This window comes from Lepisosteus platostomus, chromosome 24 (assembly GCF_059453375.1).
Source record: "Lepisosteus platostomus isolate fLepPlt1 chromosome 24, fLepPlt1.hap1, whole genome shotgun sequence".
NCBI lineage: Eukaryota > Metazoa > Chordata > Actinopteri > Semionotiformes > Lepisosteidae > Lepisosteus > Lepisosteus platostomus.
In genome coordinates, this window is record NC_142634.1 from 4,495,540 (window position 1) to 4,518,640 (window position 23,101).

At 54.3% G+C, this 23,101-nt stretch overlaps 1 protein-coding gene across 1 annotated transcript; it reads right to left on the reverse strand.

Annotated features, from left to right (window-relative positions):
* Positions 1-1,484: 1,484 nt before the first annotated feature.
* septin5a (septin 5a) lies at positions 1,485-19,074 on the reverse strand. Its single transcript, XM_088618306.1, has 11 exons — positions 18,883-19,074; positions 14,918-15,008; positions 14,134-14,220; positions 13,848-13,971; positions 9,643-9,777; positions 8,798-8,915; positions 7,861-7,962; positions 7,127-7,223; positions 6,845-6,980; positions 4,952-5,054; positions 1,485-3,238 (listed from the first exon to the last, which is right to left on the reverse strand). The coding sequence occupies exons 1-11, from the start codon at positions 19,057-19,059 to the stop codon at positions 3,176-3,178; spliced, it is 1,233 nt and encodes a 410-aa protein (XP_088474432.1). The 5' UTR covers positions 19,060-19,074; the 3' UTR covers positions 1,485-3,175.
* Between the last annotated feature and the right edge of the window lie 4,027 nt (positions 19,075-23,101).

Genomic DNA, 23,101 nt, shown 5'->3' on the forward strand with positions numbered 1-23,101 from the left:
ATGCTAAAAAAAACATGAAACTTTCTCAGGCATGTTTGCTGACCCCCAGCTGGCTGCTGAAGTGCCTGATGTTTAGCCTTCAATTGTATGACTTTTCTTAACGGAACTAATTTAGTCAAGGAACAAGTAAAGGTTAATTACCTACTTACTTGAACTTTTCTTAATGTCTTCGACTAAATTGTAGTTTCATCTAGTGTATAGTAGGTGGCACTCGAGAGCCTGGTACTTCAATTTGTTTCATTCCATGTTTAACATCACTTTATTGGCCCCTATACAATTTCTTGCATTAGGAATTTGTCTTTTCACAGACCCCAGCTTGCTCTCCATGAGACACACAGACAGGGACAGAAGCTGGGGGTCAGAGCGCAGGGTCAGCCATTTATACGGCACCCCTGGAGCAGTTGGGGTGAAGGGCCTTGCTCAGGGGCCCCAAGGAGTAGGATTCCTCTGCCGGCCGCGGGATACGAACCCGCAACCTCCCAGCCACAGGCGCAGATCCAGGGCCACAGAGCCCGTTTGTGATGACAGGCGCACACAGCGGCGGGCGTCGGTGCCCTGTGGCACAGCCGGTGCTGTGATAACGCTGATGGCTGAAGCCCGAGGAAACTGCAAGGGACACTTCCATCTGCAGCCTGGGCCCAGATAAGGGGTGACTCAGCACAGCCTCTTCCTGAGGAGAGAGCTGGGAACGACTGCAGTGTTAACAGACATGTCAGAAACCGGCAGAGAGCTGAAACCGTCTCTTCCTCATGCTGGCCAACCCACAGCACACACACAAGCTTACACAATCACTCCCACACCTACCGTACATGCAGTCACACACACACCCTCACACATACACACACAGTCACACACACACTGTACATACATTTACCAGCAGCTATATCACCCTGCGACTCACCACCGGCAGCTCATTGAAGCCCATCAGGTGTGGGCCTGGTCAGTACCTGGAGGGGAGACTCCTGGGAAAGCTGAGGCTGCTGCTGGAAGAGGTGTTAGTGGGGCCAGTGGGGGGCGCTCACCCTGCGGTCTGTGTGGGTCCTAATGCCCCAGTATAGTGACACAGTACTGTAAAATAGTGTCATCCTTCGGATGAGACGTAAAACGGAGGTCCTGTCTCTCTGGTCATTAAAAATCCCAGGGTGTTTCTTGAAAAGAGTAGGGGTGTTACCCCGGCGTCCTGGCCAGTCATGGCCACCTAATAACCCCCATCTCTGAACTGGCTTCATCACTCTGCTCTCCTCCCCACTGAGAGCTGGTGTGTGGGGAGAGGACTGGGGCATCATCCAGGTGGGGCTGCACACTGGTGGCAGTTGTGGGATTTCTCAATACCTGTGAAGTGCTTTGAGTGGAGTGTCCAGAAAAGTCCTCAGTCACACTCACACACACATACACACTCTCGCATATACAGTCAGACTCAGACTGTCATACATTCATGGAAACACGCTCTCACGCACACCATGAAATTAAGCCTCCAGACGAACTCAGGAGACAGGAGTTTTTTTTTTATTAAGGTACAAACATGTGCACGGCTCTCGCACTGCAGGCAGGGCTACTGTAGCAAGGGAAACCGCTGGGAGCCAGACGGCGGGAAGGCGTGAGACACTAAGAACACACAAGCACTGGGATCACGGGCAGGCGGGCGAGTCTGCCCCATACAGAGCCACAGGAAGGCAGGCGATTGGTCCTCTCAGCTGCGGCTGGGCCAATCAGGGGCGAACCGCATGAAAACAGGCCAACTCTTCCCCTCCAATGTCCTCGGGACCCCCTGTTTAATTACCACCCAAATAAATTACTTAGTCTATTTAATTAAACGTTAGCTAGAATAATTTAACACTTCTCTCTCCATTCTCCGAAACGTATCTTGCAGATACAGCACCTCCACTCAAGAGGCCCAGATGCAGCTGTAACCCCAGTTTTAAAAATGTAATACTGTTAATCCAATCGCGCCGGCAATGAGCTGGAATTAAATGAAGGAGGGGCTGTTGCCTTCAAGCGTGTAAAAGTGACACCCTACATCCCAAAACCGCCAAACTGTTCTGACAAGAGCCGCCCGCTGTAAGAGAAATAAACAGGAAATGTCTGGGCTTCCTTGGCCAAATTATGGGTTGAGTTGGACTCCATCTTGCGTATGAAATTATTTTGCATGGAGCTGGAAACCGAATGTGTGAGCTGAAAAGACTGGCATGTTTTCACGGTCAATGAATTTAAGTTGCCAGAATGCGAAGTTTTTGTACAAGCAATGCAAGATTTTAACTGAATGGGTGAGCTCTGGAGTGAGTTGGGGAGTTTTGTGTGTTTTGGCACTGAAATACCACGATAGGATATGGTGATATGTAATATCACAATGTGATCACGGTGAATTGTGTAGCGTTTGGCTGATCTGGTAATGACAGCAGAAGAGGACTGTAGGGTACCAGTAGCTATCTGGCTCCTGGGCTCCAGAGAAGTGCACTCACACATTTAAACATGAAAAAATAAAGACACAGAATGACAGGGCCAGTGTCGAAGCAGTTAATGCGATTAGATTCCAGCTCTCGAAACAGGACGTTTTCCCAGTCTTGCGTTAAAAGGTTTAAACTTGTTCTGGCTTGTCTGGGCTTCACAGTATTCAGAACACAGCACGGCTCCCTCCGGCGATCGGACTCCTCCGGGGGGCACCTGTCAGTCCGGCCCCTTCTGTACACAACACCTCGAGGTGATCCCCGGGGGTCCGAGACCCCCTTTTCTCCCTCTCGCACGGTGACGAGAAGAGCTGACCTGGGCACAGATCCACAACTGACAACACAGCTCTCAAAGACGGCGGACCACGGGACAGGAGGGACACAAAAACTCTTCAGAGCAGTCCAGACCCTGAATGCGCATTAAGAAACATTTGAGCATATTCATAAATAGAGACTCGTTTAAATATCAGAACATACAGGATTATTCTCCTCGTCGACGTGGTTGTTTTAAAACGGACGGCACGTACAGATTAAAGTCGGCTGGAGGTCTTGTCCATCTTGTTTTGTGCCGGTGAAGGCTTCCGGACACCACACACAGAACATGCTCCTGGGAAAACCATGGACTAAACACGCAATATTTACAGGAGATGGTCGGCCAGCGCCGAGGGGCTCTGTCCAGGTTCGCTGGTCTGTGGAGTCTGTCTTTCTCCTGCCGTGACGGGCGAGGCGGCTCACTGCTCCTGCTCGTGCATCTGCTGCTGCATCCTCTCCAGCATCTCCTGCATCCGCTTGAGCTGTGGGCACACACACACACTGGTACACACACTGATCTACACACTGATCTACACACACACACACACTGGTACACACACTGATCTACACACTGATCTACACACACACACACACTGGTACACACACTGATCTACACACTGATCTACACACACACACACACTGGTACACACACTGATCTACACACACACACTGATCTACACACTGATCTACACACTGATCTACACACACACACTGGTACACACACTGATCTACACACTGATCTACACACACACACTGGTACACACACTGATCTACACACACACACACACACACACACTGGTACACACACACTGGTACACACACTGATCTACACACACACACTGGTACACACACTGATCTACACACACACACACACACACACACACTGGTACACACACACTGGTACACACACTGATCTACACACACACACTGGTACACACACTGATCTACACACACACACACACACACACACACTGGTACACACACACTGGTACACACACTGATCTACACACACACACTGGTACACACACTGATCTACACACTGATCTACACACACACACTGATCTACACACACACACACACTGGTACACACACTGATCTACACACACACACTGGTACACACACTGATCTACACACTGATCTACACACACACACTGATCTACACACACACACACACACTGGTACACACACTGATCTACACACACACACTGGTACACACACTGATCTACACACTGATCTACACACACACACTGATCTACACACACACACACACACTGGTACACACACTGATCTACACACACACACTGGTACACACACTGATCTACACACTGATCTACACACACACACTGATCTACACACACACACACACTGGTACACACACTGATCTACACACTGATCTACACACACACACTGATCTACACACACACACACTGGTACACACACTGATCTACACACACACACACACACACACTGGTACACACACACTGGTACACACACTGATCTACACACACACACACACACACACACACTGATCTACACACACACACTGGTACACACACTGATCTACACACTGATCTACACACACACACTGATCTACACACACACACACACACACTGGTACACACACTGATCTACACACTGATCTACACACACACACTGATCTACACACACACACACTGGTACACACACTGATCTACACACACACACTGGTACACACACTGATCTACACACTGATCTACACACACACACTGATCTACACACACACACACTGGTACACACACTGATCTACACACACACACACACACACACACTGATCTACACACACACACTGGTACACACACTGATCTACACACACACACACACACACACACACTGGTATACACACTGATCTACACACACACACACTCACACACTGATACACACAGGGACAGGCTGACACACACACACTGATCTACACACACTGATACACACAGGGACAGGCTGACACACACACACTGATCTACACATACTGATACACCCTGATATACACACACTGATATACACAGGGACAGGCTGACACAGACACACTGATCTACACACACTGATATACACGCACACTGACACACACACAGAGACATACACGCACACACAGACACGCTGACACACACACACAGACATGCCGACACAGAGATACCGACACCCCTTGTCCCCACACTCACCTCCTCGTCCTTCAGTTTGATCAGCTTCTCTGTCTCCACGTCCGGGGTGGGCAGAGGCAGGATGGGAATGGGGCTGTCCATCCTGCTGTCCTGGGTCAGTTTACTGGGGAGAGGAGGAGAGAGGGAGGGAGGCTCGGGCTCAGTGCAGGACTGGGAAGGAGCCCTAACTGCTCCCAGTACAGAGTTACTGCTGCCCCCCGAACCTCGAGAAGAAATATCCCTGCTGCAGCCTTGCTGAGACAGCGTGCGTCTCTCGTGTTTGACACAGATATATTTGTCTGCTGTCAGCTTTCTCATCACCCCTCGGCGGCGTTGAATCCATTTTTCACTTAAGAGCACAAAAGCATCACGGGTGAAACTGTGTGCCCTTCTAGACTCATCCCGGATGGGAGTTCACAAATCCAGCTTCTTAAGATCATACTGTAGATCTGACTGCATCATCTGTAAAAATAGCTCACACCTGGGGATTCACCCGCTCCTTTCACTAATCGAATCACTTCACCAGCTGGATCAGGCAGCTGTAGGGAGGCAACACTGCGAAGCCTTGAGAGAGGTTGATGGCGTTAAAACCACATACACTGGGCAAGTGTCACAGAGAAGCTGGATCTGGAGCGTCAAAGCCGGATTCGGCCACCAGAGGGCGGTGTCGCTCCAGAAACAGGAGAAAACGAATCGGCTACATTTGCTCCAGGTTATTAGAGCACCAGCTTCACCTGTTTGGAAGCTGTGTTTCATACATAAGGGCTCAAAGGCTCGAAGTGTAAACGGGAGGTTGTCTACCCAGGCTTGGGCTAGACCCTCATGGTCATTAGCGAAAGTGAGAAACTCAGTGTTGTGGTGAGACATCTGCTTATTAGGGGGAGGTTCAGGGACCCAGGGCGTAAATATCTCAAAGACAGACTGCTGCCGTCTTGCGAGCAATAAAACTCCTGGTTTCTGTTTTCGTCCTCAGGCAATCGGGATCCACCTGTCAGCTAGGAAAGCAGAAAGGTGTGCAAGTGACAGACCGAATTCAGACTGCAGGGGCTTTCTACATCAGGGTAGGTCAGACCCCACCTAATCCTGTGTGCAGATCCCACCCCTGCCACCACAGCTAGGTTCAGGTTGAACAGACGAATTTCAAGTGGGCCAGCAGCTACAGGTACATCACCCTGCAATACGGCTGGCAGCCCACTGAAGCTCAGCAGGTGTGAGCCTGGCCAGTACCTGGAGGGGAGACCTCTTGGGAAAGACAAGGTTGCTGCTGGAAGAGGTGTTAGAGGGGCCAATGGGAGGCGCTCACCCTGATTATGATTATGATTATTATTAGTAGTAGTAGTAGAGAGGAACCATCGTCCTGTCCCCTCGCACTACCTGGTCAACTACTGAATACACTGACCACCTGGTTATCTGCTGAATACACCGACCACCTGCTATCTGCTGAATGCACTGACCTGGTTATCTGCTGAGTACACTGACCACCTGGTTATCTGCTGAATACACTGACCTAGTCATCTGCTGAATGCACTGACCACCTCGTTATCTGCTGAATACACTGACCACCTCGTTATCTGCTGAATGCACTGACCACCTGGTTATCTGCTGAATGCACTGACCTGGTCACCTGCTGAATACACTGACCACCTCGTTATCTGCTGAATGCACTGACCACCTGGCTATCTGCTGAATGCACTGACCTGGTCACCTGCTGAATACACTGACCACCTGGTTATCTGCCAAATACACTGACCGCCTGGTTATCTCCTGAATGCACTGAGCACCTGGTTATCTGCTGAATGCACTGACCACCTGCTATCTGCTGAATGCACTAACCTGGTTATCTGCTGAATACACTGGCCACCTGGTTATCTGCTGAATGCACTGAGCACCTGGTTATCAGCTGAATGCACTGACCTGGTCATCTGCTGAATGCACTGCGCCCGGTAGTTCTCGTAGTGGACGTCACACGTCACATCCTTCAAGTCGTGCATGTGGGTGCGGATCAGCATGTTCCTGAGCTTCACAAAGTCACAGTGTGACTGGTTCTCCACTGCAGACACACACACACACACATCTGGTAAAAGCAGAACTGAGAGAAATGGGGTCTCCTGTGCTGAGCCAGTTCGGGAACCCCTGAATTCGGAGGTAAATGTGTCTATGAGCAAAGGTAGGTGAAGAAAAAGACAGGTGTCTTACCTTCCACAATACCCCAGGGGTACAGGCGCCCACGAACTCTCTGACCTTTGGTCTCCACTATGGTGTTGCTGCCGATGACAGCGAATGGGGTGCTTTCCTACAAAGAAGGGAGAGGAGTAGAGAGAGGGGATGAGGAAGAGGGATCGAGGAGGAAGAGGAGGGAGAGAGGAGGAATGGAAGAGGAAGGAGTGGAGCAGAGATAGGAGGAAGAGAAGTAGAGGGAGAGGAGGAGGAGAGGAGAAATAGGAGGAAGAGGAGAGAGAGGAGGAAGAGTGAGAAGGAGGAAGGAGTGGAAAAACTTCAGCAGCAGAATTCCTGCCACCGATTCTGTAAAAAACCTTAACAATATATATCATTCCTGTCTCACTTGGAATCGCCCGTAACACAGCTCAGCTCACCCAGAGCGGCTCCTGCCCGGAGCGAGAGAGACAAGAGAGACACATGGACACGCCTGTCCTGCAGGTCACTCCAGCGTTTTGTCCTCAGGGGTCCCACTGCGCTTCACACACCCTAGTCCCAGACACAGCTCGCTAATCACACAGGCGCGGCTCGAACCCGCGGCCTGCGCTCTCAGGGGAGTTTACAATGCCTGTGGGTAAATGAAGCTGGGCAGTGCTCACAGCTCGTCAAGAGGGCTTCGCTAAAGCTGCAGAAAGTGTCTGTTTGTCAATGTCACCTGTCCCCTCTAGGTGGGGCAGTGCGCAGGCCTGCTCTCCTCCTCCTACCCCTCTCACCTTCAGCTCCTTGTCCTGCTGCTTGAACTCCTCATCCTCGTCCGAGTCACAGTCTGGGAACTGGTAGACTTTAATCCCAAACTTGTCGATTTCCTCCCTTATCTGGGGGACAGGAGGAGAAGGACAGAGGGTGAAGGGGACCGATTTTAAGGGGAACCGCAGTCCCAGTTTCCCAGGTCGGATATTAAATCTCGGCAACAAAATAAATTCTTTGATGTTCTAGAAAGATTTTGACAAATTCCGAATTAAAACTCAAAATCGTGAACTTTGTGAAAGTGCTTTTAGTTAGCATGGTGTTGCAAACCCCTGGCCTCACCACGGGCCAGAGCGAGAATTTGTGTGATCTGTGACGTGATGCAGCCCTTCCTGCTCACTAGTCACTGTAATGACTGATGTACTGTGATGTAAAGCAAATAAATACAGGCTGTGCTGCAGACATTTCGCTGCAGAAATGTTCCAATGTGATCTGCAAGCAGAGTTAACCAGTAAATAGTGTTTGTCCAAACAATCTGGAAGTTGACAGCAATATTTCTATTCACAAGCCTGCTTGTTTACAATATAATAAGGCCACAACACGTTACCGGAAGTTTTGTTGCCTCGTTCTGAATCTCAGAACTTAGCACTGCACATACCTGGAAATTTTGTCTATTTTGAGATGTAAATTGGAGGTTTTACAAGGTACATTTTACTTTTACTGTGGTTTGAAATGCACTTAGCAATGCTGATTCTTTCAAACACGGAAATATAAAAATAGTGTCACAGTTCGTCTTTAAGGAGCTGAGATTTGATACAGGGAACCTGCCCGTTCAGTGAGGTACTGGGAAGGGCTGAGCCAGAGGACCCCCACACTGACGCGAGACAGGGGGATCCCCTCGCGGGCCTGCCCCGGCTGTGTGGGTGCACTGGCCTGGCTCTGCCAGGGGGCGCCCCCTCTCACCCTGTCCTTCAGCTTCTTGACCTCGCTGGGCGTGAGGCAGTCGGCCTTGGCGATGAGGGGGACCACGTTGACCTTCTCGTGCAGGGCTCTCATGAACTCCACGTCCACTGGCCGCAGCCTGGGCACCAAGCACAGGGAGAGACAGACGTGTCTTTCATCCCAGCAGCTACGATTTACACAGACAGAAGCCTCCAAAACATACAAACAAGACTTCTACACATTACATAACAGACATCTACCTACACATACAGTATTCATTACACAGCACTCCTACAGCACCCTGTAAATGTACACTAGAGCCCTATAATTACACTCAACCTCTTTACTGCTGCTCATAATCCACCGACAGCACTTGTCCATAGACCAGTACTCCCATCCTGTGAGCTCATTTAGTGGCTGAGCATGAGAGGAATCGCTCATTTTGTTCAAATCTACACTGAGGGGCTCTATAACACCACAGAGGTGCAGGAGGGAGGAGGGGCTGGCTCTGTCAGCAGATCACAAGTCTCGGGGTCACTGGGAGTCACTGGGAGAGAGAATCATCTTTCCCATCTCTGATCACCAGGGAAGGGCTTTATTAATAAGTAATCATAAACTGTATCTTATGATGACTCAAAAGATGTCTGATACTCACCATAAAAGCTGTTGGACTGCCAGTTGAAATAATCAACGCTTACTGGACAATTTGGAAACGGATTTACATCCTACTGTTATCCCAATCCAACTATCTAAAATATTATAAGGAACACAGCGGCGATACGAAGGAGAGGGCGACCAGGTTCAGGGGGAGGTGCTGAACCAGGCGGTGGCAGTGTGAAGGGTCAAAGGTCAGGGGTGAGGCTCACCCATGTCCGAAGGGCGGGATGAAGTAGAGGCAGCAGTGGACACGGTTGTCCTGGATGTTCTTCCTGTTGAGGCCGCTCTCGTCCCGGAAGTACTGCTCGAACTGCTGGTCGATGTAATCCGTGATGGGCTTCCAGCTGAGGGCCAAGTCAAAACACAACGGCCTTGTCAAACCCTCACCCTGCAGTCTGCTCCCTCGTCAAACCCTCACCCTGCAGTCTGCACCCCCGTCAAACCCCTCACCCTGCAGTCTGCACCCTTGTCAAACCCTCACCCTGCAGTCTGCTCCCTCGTCAAACCCTCACCCTGCAGTCTGCTCCCTTGTCAAACCCCTCACCCTGCAGTCTGCTCCCTCGTCAAACCCTCACCCTGCAGTCTGCTCCCTCGTCAAACCCTCACCCTGCAGTCTGCTCCCTCGTCAAACCCTCACCCTGCAGTCTGCTCCCTTGTCAAACCCCTCACCCTGCAGTCTGCTCCCTCGTCAAACCCCTCACCCTGCAGTCTGCTCCCTCGTCAAACCCTCACCCTGCAGTCTGCTCCCTCGTCAAACCCCTCACCCTGCAGTCTGCTCCCTTGTCAAACCCTCACCCTGCAGTCTGCACCCTTGTCAAACCCCTCACCCTGCAGTCTGCACCCTTGTCAAACCCCTCACCCTGCAGTCTGCACCCTTGTCAAACCCTCACCCTGCAGTCTGCACCCTTGTCAAACCCTCACCCTGCAGTCTGCACCCTCGTCAAACCCTCACCCTGCAGTCTGCACCCCTGTCAAACCCTCACCCTGCAGTCTGCACCCTTGTCAAACCCTCACCCTGCAGTCTGCACCCTTGTCAAACCCTCACCCTGCAGTCTGCACCCTCGTCAAACCCTCACCCTGCAGTCTGCTCCCTCGTCAAACCCTCACCCTGCAGTCTGCACCCTTGTCAAACCCCTCACCCTGCAGTCTGCTCCCTTGTCAAACCCTCACCCTGCAGTCTGCACCCTTGTCAAACCCCTCACCCTGCAGTCTGCTCCCTTGTCAAACCCCTCACCCTGCAGTCTGCTCCCTTGTCAAACCCTCACCCTGCAGTCTGCACCCCTGTCAAACCCTCACCCTGCAGTCTGCTCCCTTGTCAAACCCCTCACCCTGCAGTCTGTACCCTTGTCAAACCCTCACCCTGCAGTCTGCTCCCTCGTCAAACCCTCACCCTGCAGTCTGCACCCTTGTCAAACCCTCACCCTGCAGTCTGCTCCCTTGTCAAACCCTCACCCTGCAGTCTGCTCCCTTATCAAACCTCACCCTGCAGTCTGCTCCCTCGTCAAACCCTCACCCTGCAGTCTGCACCCCTGTCAAACCCTCACCCTGCAGTCTGCACCCCTGTCAAACCCTCACCCTGCAGTCTGCACCCTCGTCAAACCCTCACCCTGCAGTCTGCACCCTCGTCAAACCCTCACCCTGCAGTCTGCACCCTCGTCAAACCCTCACCCTGCAGTCTGCACCCTCGTCAAACCCTCACCCTGCAGTCTGCACCCTCGTCAAACCCTCACCCTGCAGTCTGCTCCCTTGTCAAACCCTCACCCTGCAGTCTGCACCCTCGTCAAACCCCTCACCCTGCAGTCTGCACCCTCGTCAAACCCTCACCCTGCAGTCTGCTCCCTCGTCAAACCCCTCACCCTGCAGTCTGCACCCTCGTCAAACCCTCACCCTGCAGTCTGCACCCTTGTCAAACCCTCACCCTGCAGTCTGCACCCTCGTCAAACCCTCACCCTGCAGTCTGCACCCTCGTCAAACCCTCACCCTGCAGTCTGCTCCCTCGTCAAACCCTCACCCTGCAGTCTGCACTATTGTCAAACCCTCACCCTGCAGTCTGCACCCTTGTCAAACCCTCACCCTGCAGTCTGCACCCCTGTCAAACCCTCACCCTGCAGTCTGCACCCTCGTCAAACCCTCACCCTGCAGTCTGCTCCCTCGTCAAACCCTCACCCTGCAGTCTGCACTATTGTCAAACCCCTCTCCCTGCAGTCTGCTCCCTCGTCAAACCCTCACCCTGCAGTCTGCACCCCTGTCAAACCCTCACCCTGCAGTCTGCACCCTCGTCAAACCCTCACCCTGCAGTCTGCACCCTTGTCAAACCCTCACCCTGCAGTCTGCACCCTCGTCAAACCCTCACCCTGCAGTCTGCACTATTGTCAAACCCCTCTCCCTGCAGTCTGCTCCCTTGTCAAACCCTCACCCTGCAGTCTGCACCCTCGTCAAACCCTCACCCTGCAGTCTGCTCCCTCGTCAAACCCTCACCCTGCAGTCTGCTCCCTCGTCAAACCCTCACCCTGCAGTCTGCACAACTGTCAAACCCCTCACCCTGCAGTCTGCTCCCTCGTCAAACCCTCACCCTGCAGTCTGCACCCCTGTCAAACCCTCACCCTGCAGTCTGCACCCTCGTCAAACCCTCACCCTGCAGTCTGCACCCTCGTCAAACCCTCACCCTGCAGTCTGCACCCCTGTCAAACCCTCACCCTGCAGTCTGCACCCTCGTCAAACCCTCACCCTGCAGTCTGCACCCTCGTCAAACCCCTCACCCTGCAGTCTGCACCCCTGTCAAACCCTCACCCTACAGTCTGCTCCCTCGTCAAACCCCTCACCCTGCAGTCTGCACCCTCGTCAAACCCTCACCCTGCAGTCTGCACCCTCGTCAAACCCTCACCCTGCAGTCTGCACCCTTGTCAAACCCTCACCCTGCAGTCTGCACCCTCGTCAAACCCTCACCCTGCAGTCTGCACCCTCGTCAAACCCTCACCCTGCAGTCTGCACCCTCGTCAAACCCCTCACCCTGCAGTCTGCACCCTCGTCAAACCCTCACCCTGCAGTCTGCACCCTCGTCAAACCCTCACCCTGCAGTCTGCACCCTCGTCAAACCCTCACCCTGCAGTCTGCACCCTCGTCAAACCCTCACCCTGCAGTCTGCACCCTCGTCAAACCCTCACCCTGCAGTCTGCACCCTCGTCAAACCCCTCACCCTGCAGTCTGCTCCCTCGTCAAACCCCTCACCCTGCAGTCTGCACCCCTGTCAAACCCTCACCCTGCAGTCTGCTCCCTTGTCAAACCCTCACCCTGCAGTCTGCACCCTCGTCAAACCCTCACCCTGCAGTCTGCACCCCTGTCAAACCCTCACCCTGCAGTCTGCTCCCTTGTCAAACCCTCACCCTGCAGTCTGCACCCTCGTCAAACCCTCACCCTGCAGTCTGCACCCTCGTCAAACCCTCACCCTGCAGTCTGCACCCTCGTCAAACCCTCACCCTGCAGTCTGCACCCTCGTCAAACCCTCACCCTGCAGTCTGCACCCTCGTCAAACCCTCACCCTGCAGTCTGCTCCCTCGTCAAACCCCTCACCCTGCAGTCTGCACCCCTGTCAAACCCTCACCCTGCAGTCTGCTCCCTTGTCAAACCCTCACCCTGCAGTCTGCACCCTCGTCAAACCCTCACCCTGCAGTCTGCACCCCTGTCAAACCCTCACCCTGCAGTCTGCTCCCTTGTCAAACCCTCACCCTGCAGTCTGCACCCTCGTCAAACCCTCACCCTGCAGTCTGCACCCTCGTCAAACCCTCACCCTGCAGTCTGCACCCTCGTCAAACCCTCACCCTGCAGTCTGCACCCTCGTCAAACCCTCACCCTGCAGTCTGCACCCTCGTCAAACCCTCACCCTGCAGTCTGCACCCTCGTCAAACCCTCACCCTGCAGTCTGCACCCTCGTCAAACCCTCACCCTGCAGTCTGCACCCTTGTCAAACCCTCACCCTGCAGTCTGCACCCTTGTCAAACCCCTCACCCTGCAGTCTGCACCCCTGTCAAACCCTCATCCTGCAGTCTGCTCCCTCGTCAAACCCTCACCCTGCAGTCTGCACCCTCGTCAAACCCTCACCCTGCAGTCTGCACCCTCGTCAAACCCTCACCCTGCAGTCTGCACCCTTGTCAAACCCCTCACCTCCACCCTGCCACTCCACCACTGCTGGAGGGACACTTTCAATTCTGAACCTACATGAAATCCCAGCACCTTTGAACTCATCACCATAACTGAGCTGCACTTCCGATCAGCTGATGCCACAGCAGAAGACAAGTTGTGCACAGTCTGTGCCTGAGGAGTAATTCAGACCACGTGACAGAGGCTACAACAGTGAATCATCACGGGCCCACAAGCCTGGGGGACCCCAGAACCCCACGGCGCTGCAGACACACACCACTCAGTGTTGTTCACCGCATCCCCGAACCCAGGGGTGTCCACGATGGTGAGCTTCAGCTTCACGCCCTTCTCCTCGATGTCCACGGTGTGCTTGGTGATCTCCACCGTCTGGCTGATCCGCTCTGCGCAAACAAGAGCACGTCACGGGGCAGCAGGATGATGAGGAGGAAGGAGGAGAGGGAGATGAGGAAGAGGAGAGGAACAGCAGGAGGAGAGCAAGAGGAGGTGAGGAAGGAGAAGGGGGGGAGGAAGGAGGAGAAGAGGAAGGAGAGAGAGACACCAACCTTCTGCATTGAGCAGCTTCCTATCCTTGTACAGGTCTGTGAGGAACAGGCTGTTGACCAGAGTGGACTTTCCAAGCCCAGACTCCCCTGGGAAACAACAACACAGGAGCCCATGAAGCTGGCCTGAAGCTAGACACAGGACTAACACAGATCTCCCACACTGCCCCTCTGCCCCCCAGATCTCCCACACTGCCCCTCTGCCCCCCAGATCTCCCACACTGCCCCTCTGCCCCCCAGATCTCCCAGATTGACTGCCCCTCTGCTCCCCAGATCTCCCAGACTGATCCTCTGCCCCCCAGATCTCCCAGACTGCCCCTCTGCCCCCCAGATCTCCCAGGCTGACTGCCCCTCTGCTCCCCAGATCTCCCAGGCTGACTGCCCCTCTGCTCCCCAGATCTCCCAGACTGCCCCTCTGCCCCCCAGATCTCCCAGACTGCCCCTCTGCCCCCCAGATCTCCCAGGCTGACTGCCCCTCTGCCCCCCAGATCTCCCAGACTGCCCCTCTGCCCCCCAGAGAGGCGTGAGTCACTGGTGACTGGACCGGTGACCACAGTGAAAGGACGCTCAGGCTTGTTCGGCGACGGTGAGCTCAGCTGCCTGACAGGCGCCAGGGACCTATGCCCTGACAGCGCGGCTGGGCAGCACACGAGCCACAGGAAAGGTAGACAATCAGTAGCCGCTACTCCTGAACTACTACATCACCATGAAACTGCATAGAGGCGTGACAGCCGCCTCAGGACAGCCACGCAGCGGAGCGCTCAGACCAAGACCAAGGGTCTCTCACCTGCCACCATGAGAGTGAAGTCAAAGCCCTTCTTGACAGATTTCCTGTGCACCTGGTTGGGGAGGGTGGCGAACCCCACATACTGCTTCTCCTGGCACCCCCAAAAAAAAAGAGAGAGAGAGAGGCAGACAGTTAGGACCGAGTGCGCAGGACTTTCATTTATCAACTGTGCTGAATGGATCCTGCGACTGAAGCCGGACTCGTCAGGGCTCCCGGCCTCCGCCTTTCGATGGTCAGGGGGTCTCTGGTCGGCTGCGCACTGGACCCCCGACACCACCGAGCTGGCTGTCGGCTCTGGAGCAGGAGGGGATGGTAGCTGGGATCTGCATCCCGGCTCCTCAGGACTCCCCGTCCCGGAGTTAGGGGTTTACCTCTGAGCCGCCAGTTTCTGAAGACGTGGGAGTGATCCGAGTCCAGTCAGTTCAGCGGCTGATCTGTTAGATCAGGTCATGTGTCGACTGTTGAGAATAAAACTCTAAATACCACACGGCCTTCGAGGAACAGAGATCTTCTCGTCCAACAAATCTCTTGCTTAAAGCAATCAGTACCTTCCAGGTGTCCCCAGTCTTTGGAAAGGGTTTAGTTGGACATACAGAATGTACCGGCCCAGGGCCGATCCAGAGACACGCTGCACTGCCACCCCTGAAGATATCAGACCCAGGTCTAGAGCGGACAGGCGGGCCAACTGGGCATTCGACCGACTATCAACAGAGAAAGCGGGTCAGCCTGGGCTGCTCGGCACCCCCTTTCACCCCAGCGCCCCAGCCCGCTCCACACAGCCCTTTGAGGGGGGGGTGCAGTCCCGGTCCTGGGAGGGGGGGGGGGGCGCTATATCTGCAGGTTTCCCCCGGCCTCCTCTAAACCCGCAGCACCTGAAGAGCAGGGAGAGGCTGTTACATGTGTCCAGTTATGAAAAATAACCCGCCGGTTCAGCTCGCCAAGAGCTGTGCTGGAAGGAAAACCTACAGACACTCTGCCCCCCCCCCCACTGAGGACCAGGACTGTACCCCCCTGTCACAGGGGCTTGTCCTGTAGCACCTGCAGAGAGCTCCTCACACACAACAAGACGCCGCATTGACGAGAAACGAAAGGCTCGTGCCTGTGCTTGGGGAACGTTTTCTACGCCAGACTGGGAGCCTTTGAGAGCGATGAACCCCTCTCTGTCTGTTTATTCTATGGGCTGAGCTGGCCCTGTGTGGACACACAGAGGCCGGAACAGGGAGCTCATTGACCAGAGCTGAATAGGGCCTTCAGCTGCCTGATCCATCATTTCCGATCACTTCCCATGCAGGCCAGCTTCCTGACACCCCTCACATGGCTGGCGGGGTCCCAGCAGCAAAGTAGAGCTGGAATGAAAACTATCCTTCCTGCAGCTCGACCCCCGGGTCCCGAACCTGGGAGAGTCACTGCCGTCCCGCCCCAGAATGTCCTAACTGGCAAAGCTGCGCAGCACAGTGCTCAGACCACTGCTGGAATACTCTGTCCACAGGAGAGACCGGACATCACACCCCAGAAGGGGTCTGGAGGAAAGGAGCCAGAATAAGCCCAGGTCTAAAGGAAATGTCACACAGGGCACAGGAACGGAATCTCTCCTATCCTGGACACAGGAGGTTACAAGGGAACTCGACACAAGCACTCGAAATTCACAGTTCACAGTTTTGACCCTACCGAACCCCTTTGTGCTCAGGAGAGAAATCGGCATAAACCAGTCTCTACACAAAGAGTGGTGGGTGCTGGGAACAAGCTGCCAAGCCTTATGGGAACCTCCAAGCATCAGCTGGACCAAAGATCCTCAGGTCAATGAGCTGAGGAGCACCCCAGGGAGCTGGACGGGGAAAATTCCTCCTCCCACCTGGAACTCTTACACGAGCGCCTCAGTGCAGGGGAGTCCCAGTGAGAGTCCCAGTGAGTCCCAGTGAGAGTCCCAGTGAGAGTCCCAGTGAGTCCCAGAGAGTCCCAGTGAGAGTCCCAGTGAGTCCCAGAGAGTCCCAGTGAGAGTCCCAGTGAGTCCCAGTGAGTCCCAGTGAGAGTCCCAGTGAGAGCCCCAGTGAGAGTCCCAGTGAGTTCCAGTGAGAGTCCCAGAGAGAGTCCCAGAGAGAGTCCCAGAGAGAGTCCCAGTGAGTCCCAGTGAGAGTCCCAGTGAGAGTCCCAGTGAGAGTCCCAGTGAGTCCCAGTGAGAGTCCCAGTGAGTCCCAGTGAGTCCCAGTGAGAGTCCCAGTGAGTCCCAGTGAGAGTCCCAGTGAGAGTCCCAGTGAGAGTCCCAGTGAGTCCCAGTGAGAGTCCCAGTGAGTCCCAGAGAGAGTCCCAGTGAGTCCCAGTGAGAGTCCCAGTGAGTCCCAGTGAGAGTCCCAGTGAGTCCCAGTGAGTCGGGGGCTCTGGTACCCCTGAGACGCGGCAGCAGCTGGGCGCAGGACGGGCTGGTGGCACAGCCGGCTCCTCCAGCCTGCACACTGAGACACAGGGCTAATTCAGGGGCTCCCCCACGCACACGCCGTCCTGCAGCCCGGCGCCAGGGGAACCGGGCCGTGCCAGCCCCGCGGGCCCGCTCTGTAAACAAGAGCTGGCACTGGGGCCCGCGGGGCTGCTCCTGCCAGCCTCTCGCAGACACTGAGAGGGCCTTGACGGGAGAGGGCTGGCGGGTCTGACGCACCAGAGTCCTGCTCTCCCAGCAGCCAGCAGCTCAGGGTCTCTTAACACCACACACACACACACACACACACACTCTTACACACTCACACACTCTTATACACTCACACACTCTTATACACTCACACACACTCTTATACACTCATACACTCTTATACACTCACACACACTTATACACTCACACACACTCTTATACACTCACACACACTCTTATACACTCACACACTCTTATACACTCACACACACTCTTACACACTCACACACACTCTTACACACTCTTATACACTCATACACTCTTATACACTCACACACACTCTTACACACTCACACACTCTTACACACTCACACACACTTATACACTCACACACTCTTATACACTCACACACTCTTATACACTCACACACATGCACACTCATACACTCTTATACACCCACACACGTGCACACTCATACACTCTTATACATACACACACACATACGCATATACTCTCACACACACACACATTCACACACAGTCTAATACACTCACATGCATATACACACACATTCACTCACTCACACAGTCACACACACACACATTCACACACATATATAACACACACTCACAAAAACGCATATACAAGCACACACACATTCATACATTCATAAACACGTATATACACACACACACATTCACACACACGCATATACACTCACACAAACACATTCACACACACGCATACACACACAAACACTCATACACACACACATGCATCTACACTCATACACATGCATACAGTATACACTCATACACAAACTCCCTCATATACTCAAATTCACACACACACACGCACATATACACACTTAAACAGATGCACAGACACGTGCGCACACACTCATTCACACGCATACACGCACACACATACACACACGTGAGCATACAAACACCCAGGGTTGTTTAATCCTACGCCAGGAGCCTCTTCTCCTCCAAACCACCCGTTCCAGGGCTTTCATCCAGACAACTGTTCGTTACACTGTTGGTCCTTCAGTGCTCAACCGCCCCTGCAGCTGAACCCCACTGGAGTCCTGCACGGACTTTAGGCTGCAGGTTGATCTGTTTGCCTCCTCTCCTCCTCCTAATCTCCTCTATCCCTCCATCACCTTTGCTTCCCTCTCGCCCTCGCTCTCCCCCTGGGTCGGCCAGTGACCCCTGACCCCCGCTTCCTCCCAGCATCCCCTTCCTCTCTTCCCGACCCGCGCCCTCGGCTCGCCCCTCTCTCGCCACCTCGCCTCCAGTTCCCATCAGCTCGGTTCCCCCTCTCCCGGACCTCCCCCTCCTACCTTCACCCGGCTGCTCCTGATCCTGGGAGACAGCAGACGCTCCACCAGTTTTTCCTGCAGGATAATCGCGTCCATGGCCACAGAGGCAGGAGCCGGCGGGGAGAGGGCCCGGAGACGCAGCGGCCGAGCCGAGGAAGCGCTCAATCCGCCCTCCTCCTCCTCCTCCTCTTTCCTCATCCCTATCCCTATCCCTCATCCCTCCTTCCCACCCCCTCTCAGAGACCTCCCCCCAGCTCTGGGAAGCAGGGCTGGAATTCTGGCCAGCCGAGTGGAATTTCCTGCCTCCGAGGGGAGGGGGGGGGGATGTGCAGAGGCGAGGGGCGCAGCCGGCAGCGAACAGCCCGAGCTTTCATCCGAGACGGAGTTCTTTCACGGCTGCCGGCAGGAGGAAACCGCGATGGCGGCCTGTGTTATTCGCGCACTGCAAAGGAAGTCTGCGCTTGAGAAGCGGGCCCCTCACTGAGCTGGAGGAATCAGGCTGCGGGGCAAAGGGATCGACACCGAAGTGTTTATTTTAGACATCTCTGTGCATATAAACCTCTGAACTGGCTCCATCGCTCTGCTCTCCTCCCCACTGTGGGCTGGAGTGTGGGGAGCGGACTGGCGCATCACCCAGGTGGGGCTGCACACTGGTGGTGGAGGAGGGTGTAAACAATTATTATTAATTATGATTATTAATTATGATTATTATTTTGCTTGGCTTCTGTGCCCGACTTGGCGTGCCCTGTGCTGGTCCCAGTCGCGAGACGACGTGGGGACCAGCGCTCCCAGTCACCGGCCTGAGCAGCAGACACAGTGAGGCGGGGGGCGGGCTGGGTGCGCGCACTCCCCCTGCACAGCAGCCCGAGCCGGCCCGGGATTTATCACGAGCCCTGGGCTCTCACACGCGGTCCGACAGCGCCGGTGTGCGCAGGCTCCTGCCCCCAGGGGTCTGGGTGAGCCAGGCTGACTCTCCTACTCCTGCTCTACGTGGGTATCAAAGCGCAAAGACTGGTTCCTTTTTATTCGGTTTTTGGTTTATTTTTAGCGCTCGCCAGTGCGCTGGGTTTACCAGCAATGTGGCTGAAGTCTGCGAGGAAAACAGCGCCCCAGTTCTGTCAGGGATGCAGGACGTCCCCCGGCTCTCCCCCAGCCTGTACCCACCCAGCTCCCGCTCTGCAGGCTGTGCTGCGTACCCCCAAATCATCACAGCCCCCAGTCCCTCCGCTGCTTCCAGACTCCCTGCTGAAGCCGAAGCCTTAGTCCACTGCAGCTACACAGAGCTCCCAGCCGAACCGATTCCCAATACATCACCTGCCAGGGCAGCGCTGCCACACCCACAGGCCTGTTCCAGAGGGAGCTGGAAAGGTCTTTGTGTCGAAGGGCTCCGGGCTTCGGAACAATTCTCTTCTGTCCCACAAGGGGGCAGCGGAGAGCCAGGAATGACGCCATCCAGGAGCACAGCGCTCATTAATAATGAGACAGCTGGCTTGCTTGCCAGCCCAGCCCTGGCCTGATAATATGAATGATAATGCAGCAGCAGCAGCAGCAATGAGAGCATGAAGAAAAGAGAGGAACACTGGTCCTGTTTGAGGCGGCTGAGAAAAACAACCTCAGCAGACGCCCTACACCTCTTTTTAAATGAGATCAGATCACTTAATTGGCCAGATACAATTTGTCTTTTCGCAGACCCCAGCTTGCTCTCCGTGAGACACACAGACAGGGAGAGAAGCTGGGGGTCAGAGCGCAGGGTCAGTCATTTATACGGCGCCCCTGGAGCGGCTGGGGTGAAGGTCCTTGCTCAGGGGCCCAATGGAGTAGGATTCCTGTGCCGGCCACGGGATAGAATCCAGCAACCTCCCAGCCACAGGCGCAGATCCTGAGCCACAGAGCCGCCACACCGCCCAAGAAATTATGTCAAAAATCTTTCTGAGCCCCAAGAAATGCTGTCAGCAAGTCAGCAATTACAGAAGCAAGCAACACAGTGGCCTAGCTCAAAACAATAAAGACCCCCTTATAGAGGGCAAAGGCGCTCTGGCTTACAGCATCCCAACTCGACCTCTTGGGGAGGGGGGGGGGGGCGGCTGTGACCCAGGGGGCTGAGGGTGGGCTCGGGACCAGCTGCTGGGGCCAGTGAGTATGTCTGTCTAGAAGGCAGGGTGAGCACTCAGCAGGGTGCTGGAAACACACATGAATGGAGCAGATGTCTCACTGTGATGTCACAATAGCCCTGAAGACTGAAGGATTCTGTTGCCTTGGCGATGCCTGCCCCCCCCCCCTCCCCAACACCACCACCACACACACACACAAACCTTTCCAGACAGACACGCACAGTCACTCCCCAGCTGCCGGGGCACCTGAGATTCACAGTGGGGAACTGAGGCAATGACTCATAGCTCACACGACACTCGCGGATCTTCCCCCTACACACACACGCACACACGTGCCCTGAAACACAGGCGCGCGCCGCATGACAATCAGAGCTTTCAGCTTTCTGAAAACACAGCGCTACATTCCTTCCACAGGAAGAGGAGCACCTACAGTCGCACCCTGCCAACAGCGCAGGTCTCCAGCTCGTATTTGGGGTTTCCAGCACAACAGAGGCCCAGTGTTTGCCGGTCTGGTAAAAAAAAAAACACAAGGCTCTCGCTAAGAAGCAGCCTGCTGTCCCGACCTGCGCCAGCACAGGCAGAGGCCTCACTGCCTGCGAGAGCAGGACAGGGAGAGGGCACCCCAGCACTCACACCCACTCTCGTGTCGTGAAACCGTCACGGTGCGCCGCCGTGCACGGGCAGCCACAGTTAGCGGGGTTTCGCCGCAGTATTATAACTCCAAACAAGAACGTGGGCACCCACAAGACGTCCATTTTCAGGGCTGAAATGCTGTCTCGTAGCGATGCGCTGCAGGACCGGTCTCACGCCTTGACGTCTGGCTCCTCGCGCGTTTACAATGAGCCCTGCTAGATGACACCATGAAGTAATGAACCGGAAATTCTGCACGTGGGGTTTTGTTTTTGGGAGGGACGCAAATAAACGAAACCATTGGCACAGATAGCCTGCGGTCGTGTTTTTCAGGGCAGATCCCGTGCTTTCGACCGCGGAGAAGTGTTCAGAAAGAAACCCAGGGTCTCCCGGCAGCTGGATCCTCGGGTCACGGGCGAACACCGTCCGCCCTCGTCCCTCGCCGCGGGAGGGAGCCACTTGATTGAGAAAAGACTTGCTACCTCGACGGGCGCGAAACAATGAACAGAGCCCGAGGAGCAAACAGCACACAACACCCCACATCCAACGCAGCGCGTTTCAAGCACAAAGCTCTTCCTCGGGCAGTCTCTATGTTTACTATTTAAGGTGATATAAACTTTATTGTCCTCTAGGGGAACTCTTATATATTCGCACGTTGCTTCTGTACATCTGAATACATCACAAAACATTACACATCTCACCTATTGCACATGTGTTACAACAACAAAAAACGTCATGACTTATTAACCATATAGCTTGTTACAGCATAAACGGTTTATACTGTACCAGGGTAAACGCCACTGTATGTACACTGATGGTTCATATGCAATAGCATTAACCCTTGCCGTTTATTTGTATTCAGGGGAACAAGTGAATATTTGCATCTACAGTGTTTGATCTACATTTGGGAGCCCTAAAACCTTTTCCAGAGGGAAGAAGTTAGGAATATTAAAGGGATCTGATATAATTTATTCCACCTGGAATGGAGTGTTTAAAAAGTCACGTCTGTAAGGAGGAGAGCTGCTTCACTCCCGTAGCCTGGACAAGACAGGGGATTTCTGCTCCTCATTGGACAGATAAATTAGCTGTCACTCGGTGATCCTTTTTTTTCTCCCACGGCAGACACTGCTGGGAACCCCTCTTTACACTCCAATGCCAAGCTGTGCCGAGCCGAGCCGAGCCGTGCCGAGCCCGGTTGGCCCCTGGTTGAGCCCAGTCACACGTCCACTCCCTTCCCCGGCTTCCATGTGCAGTTTTGAAACACATAGAGGACAGCAGGATGACGACTCCCCAGAACATCTCAGGAGCAGCCCTGGGACAGAGCGACACCGGACAGACCTCTGGGCAGACCTCACTGCCCTGGCTGGGATACTGTCCACAGTCAGTGCATTACAGAGACAGAGCGCTGTCATCCAGAGCTGCAGCCTGACTGGGCAGGTGACACTCCACAGCAGCATGCAGACTGCACGCACTGAGCACGGACTGAGCACTTACTTAAT

Coding starts and splice junctions, on each gene's coding strand:
- septin5a (XM_088618306.1), bottom strand. CDS start 19,059: ATGAGGAAAGAGGAGGAGGAGGAGGAGGGCGGATTGAGCGCTTCCTCG. Junction 14,221..14,917: donor CTTCACTCTCATGGTGGCAG/GTGAGAGACCCT, acceptor GTTGTTTCCCAG/GGGAGTCTGGGCTTGGAAAG. Junction 3,239..4,951: donor TCAAACTGAAGGACGAGGAG/GTGAGTGTGGGG, acceptor GTGTGCCCACAG/CTCAAGCGGATGCAGGAGAT.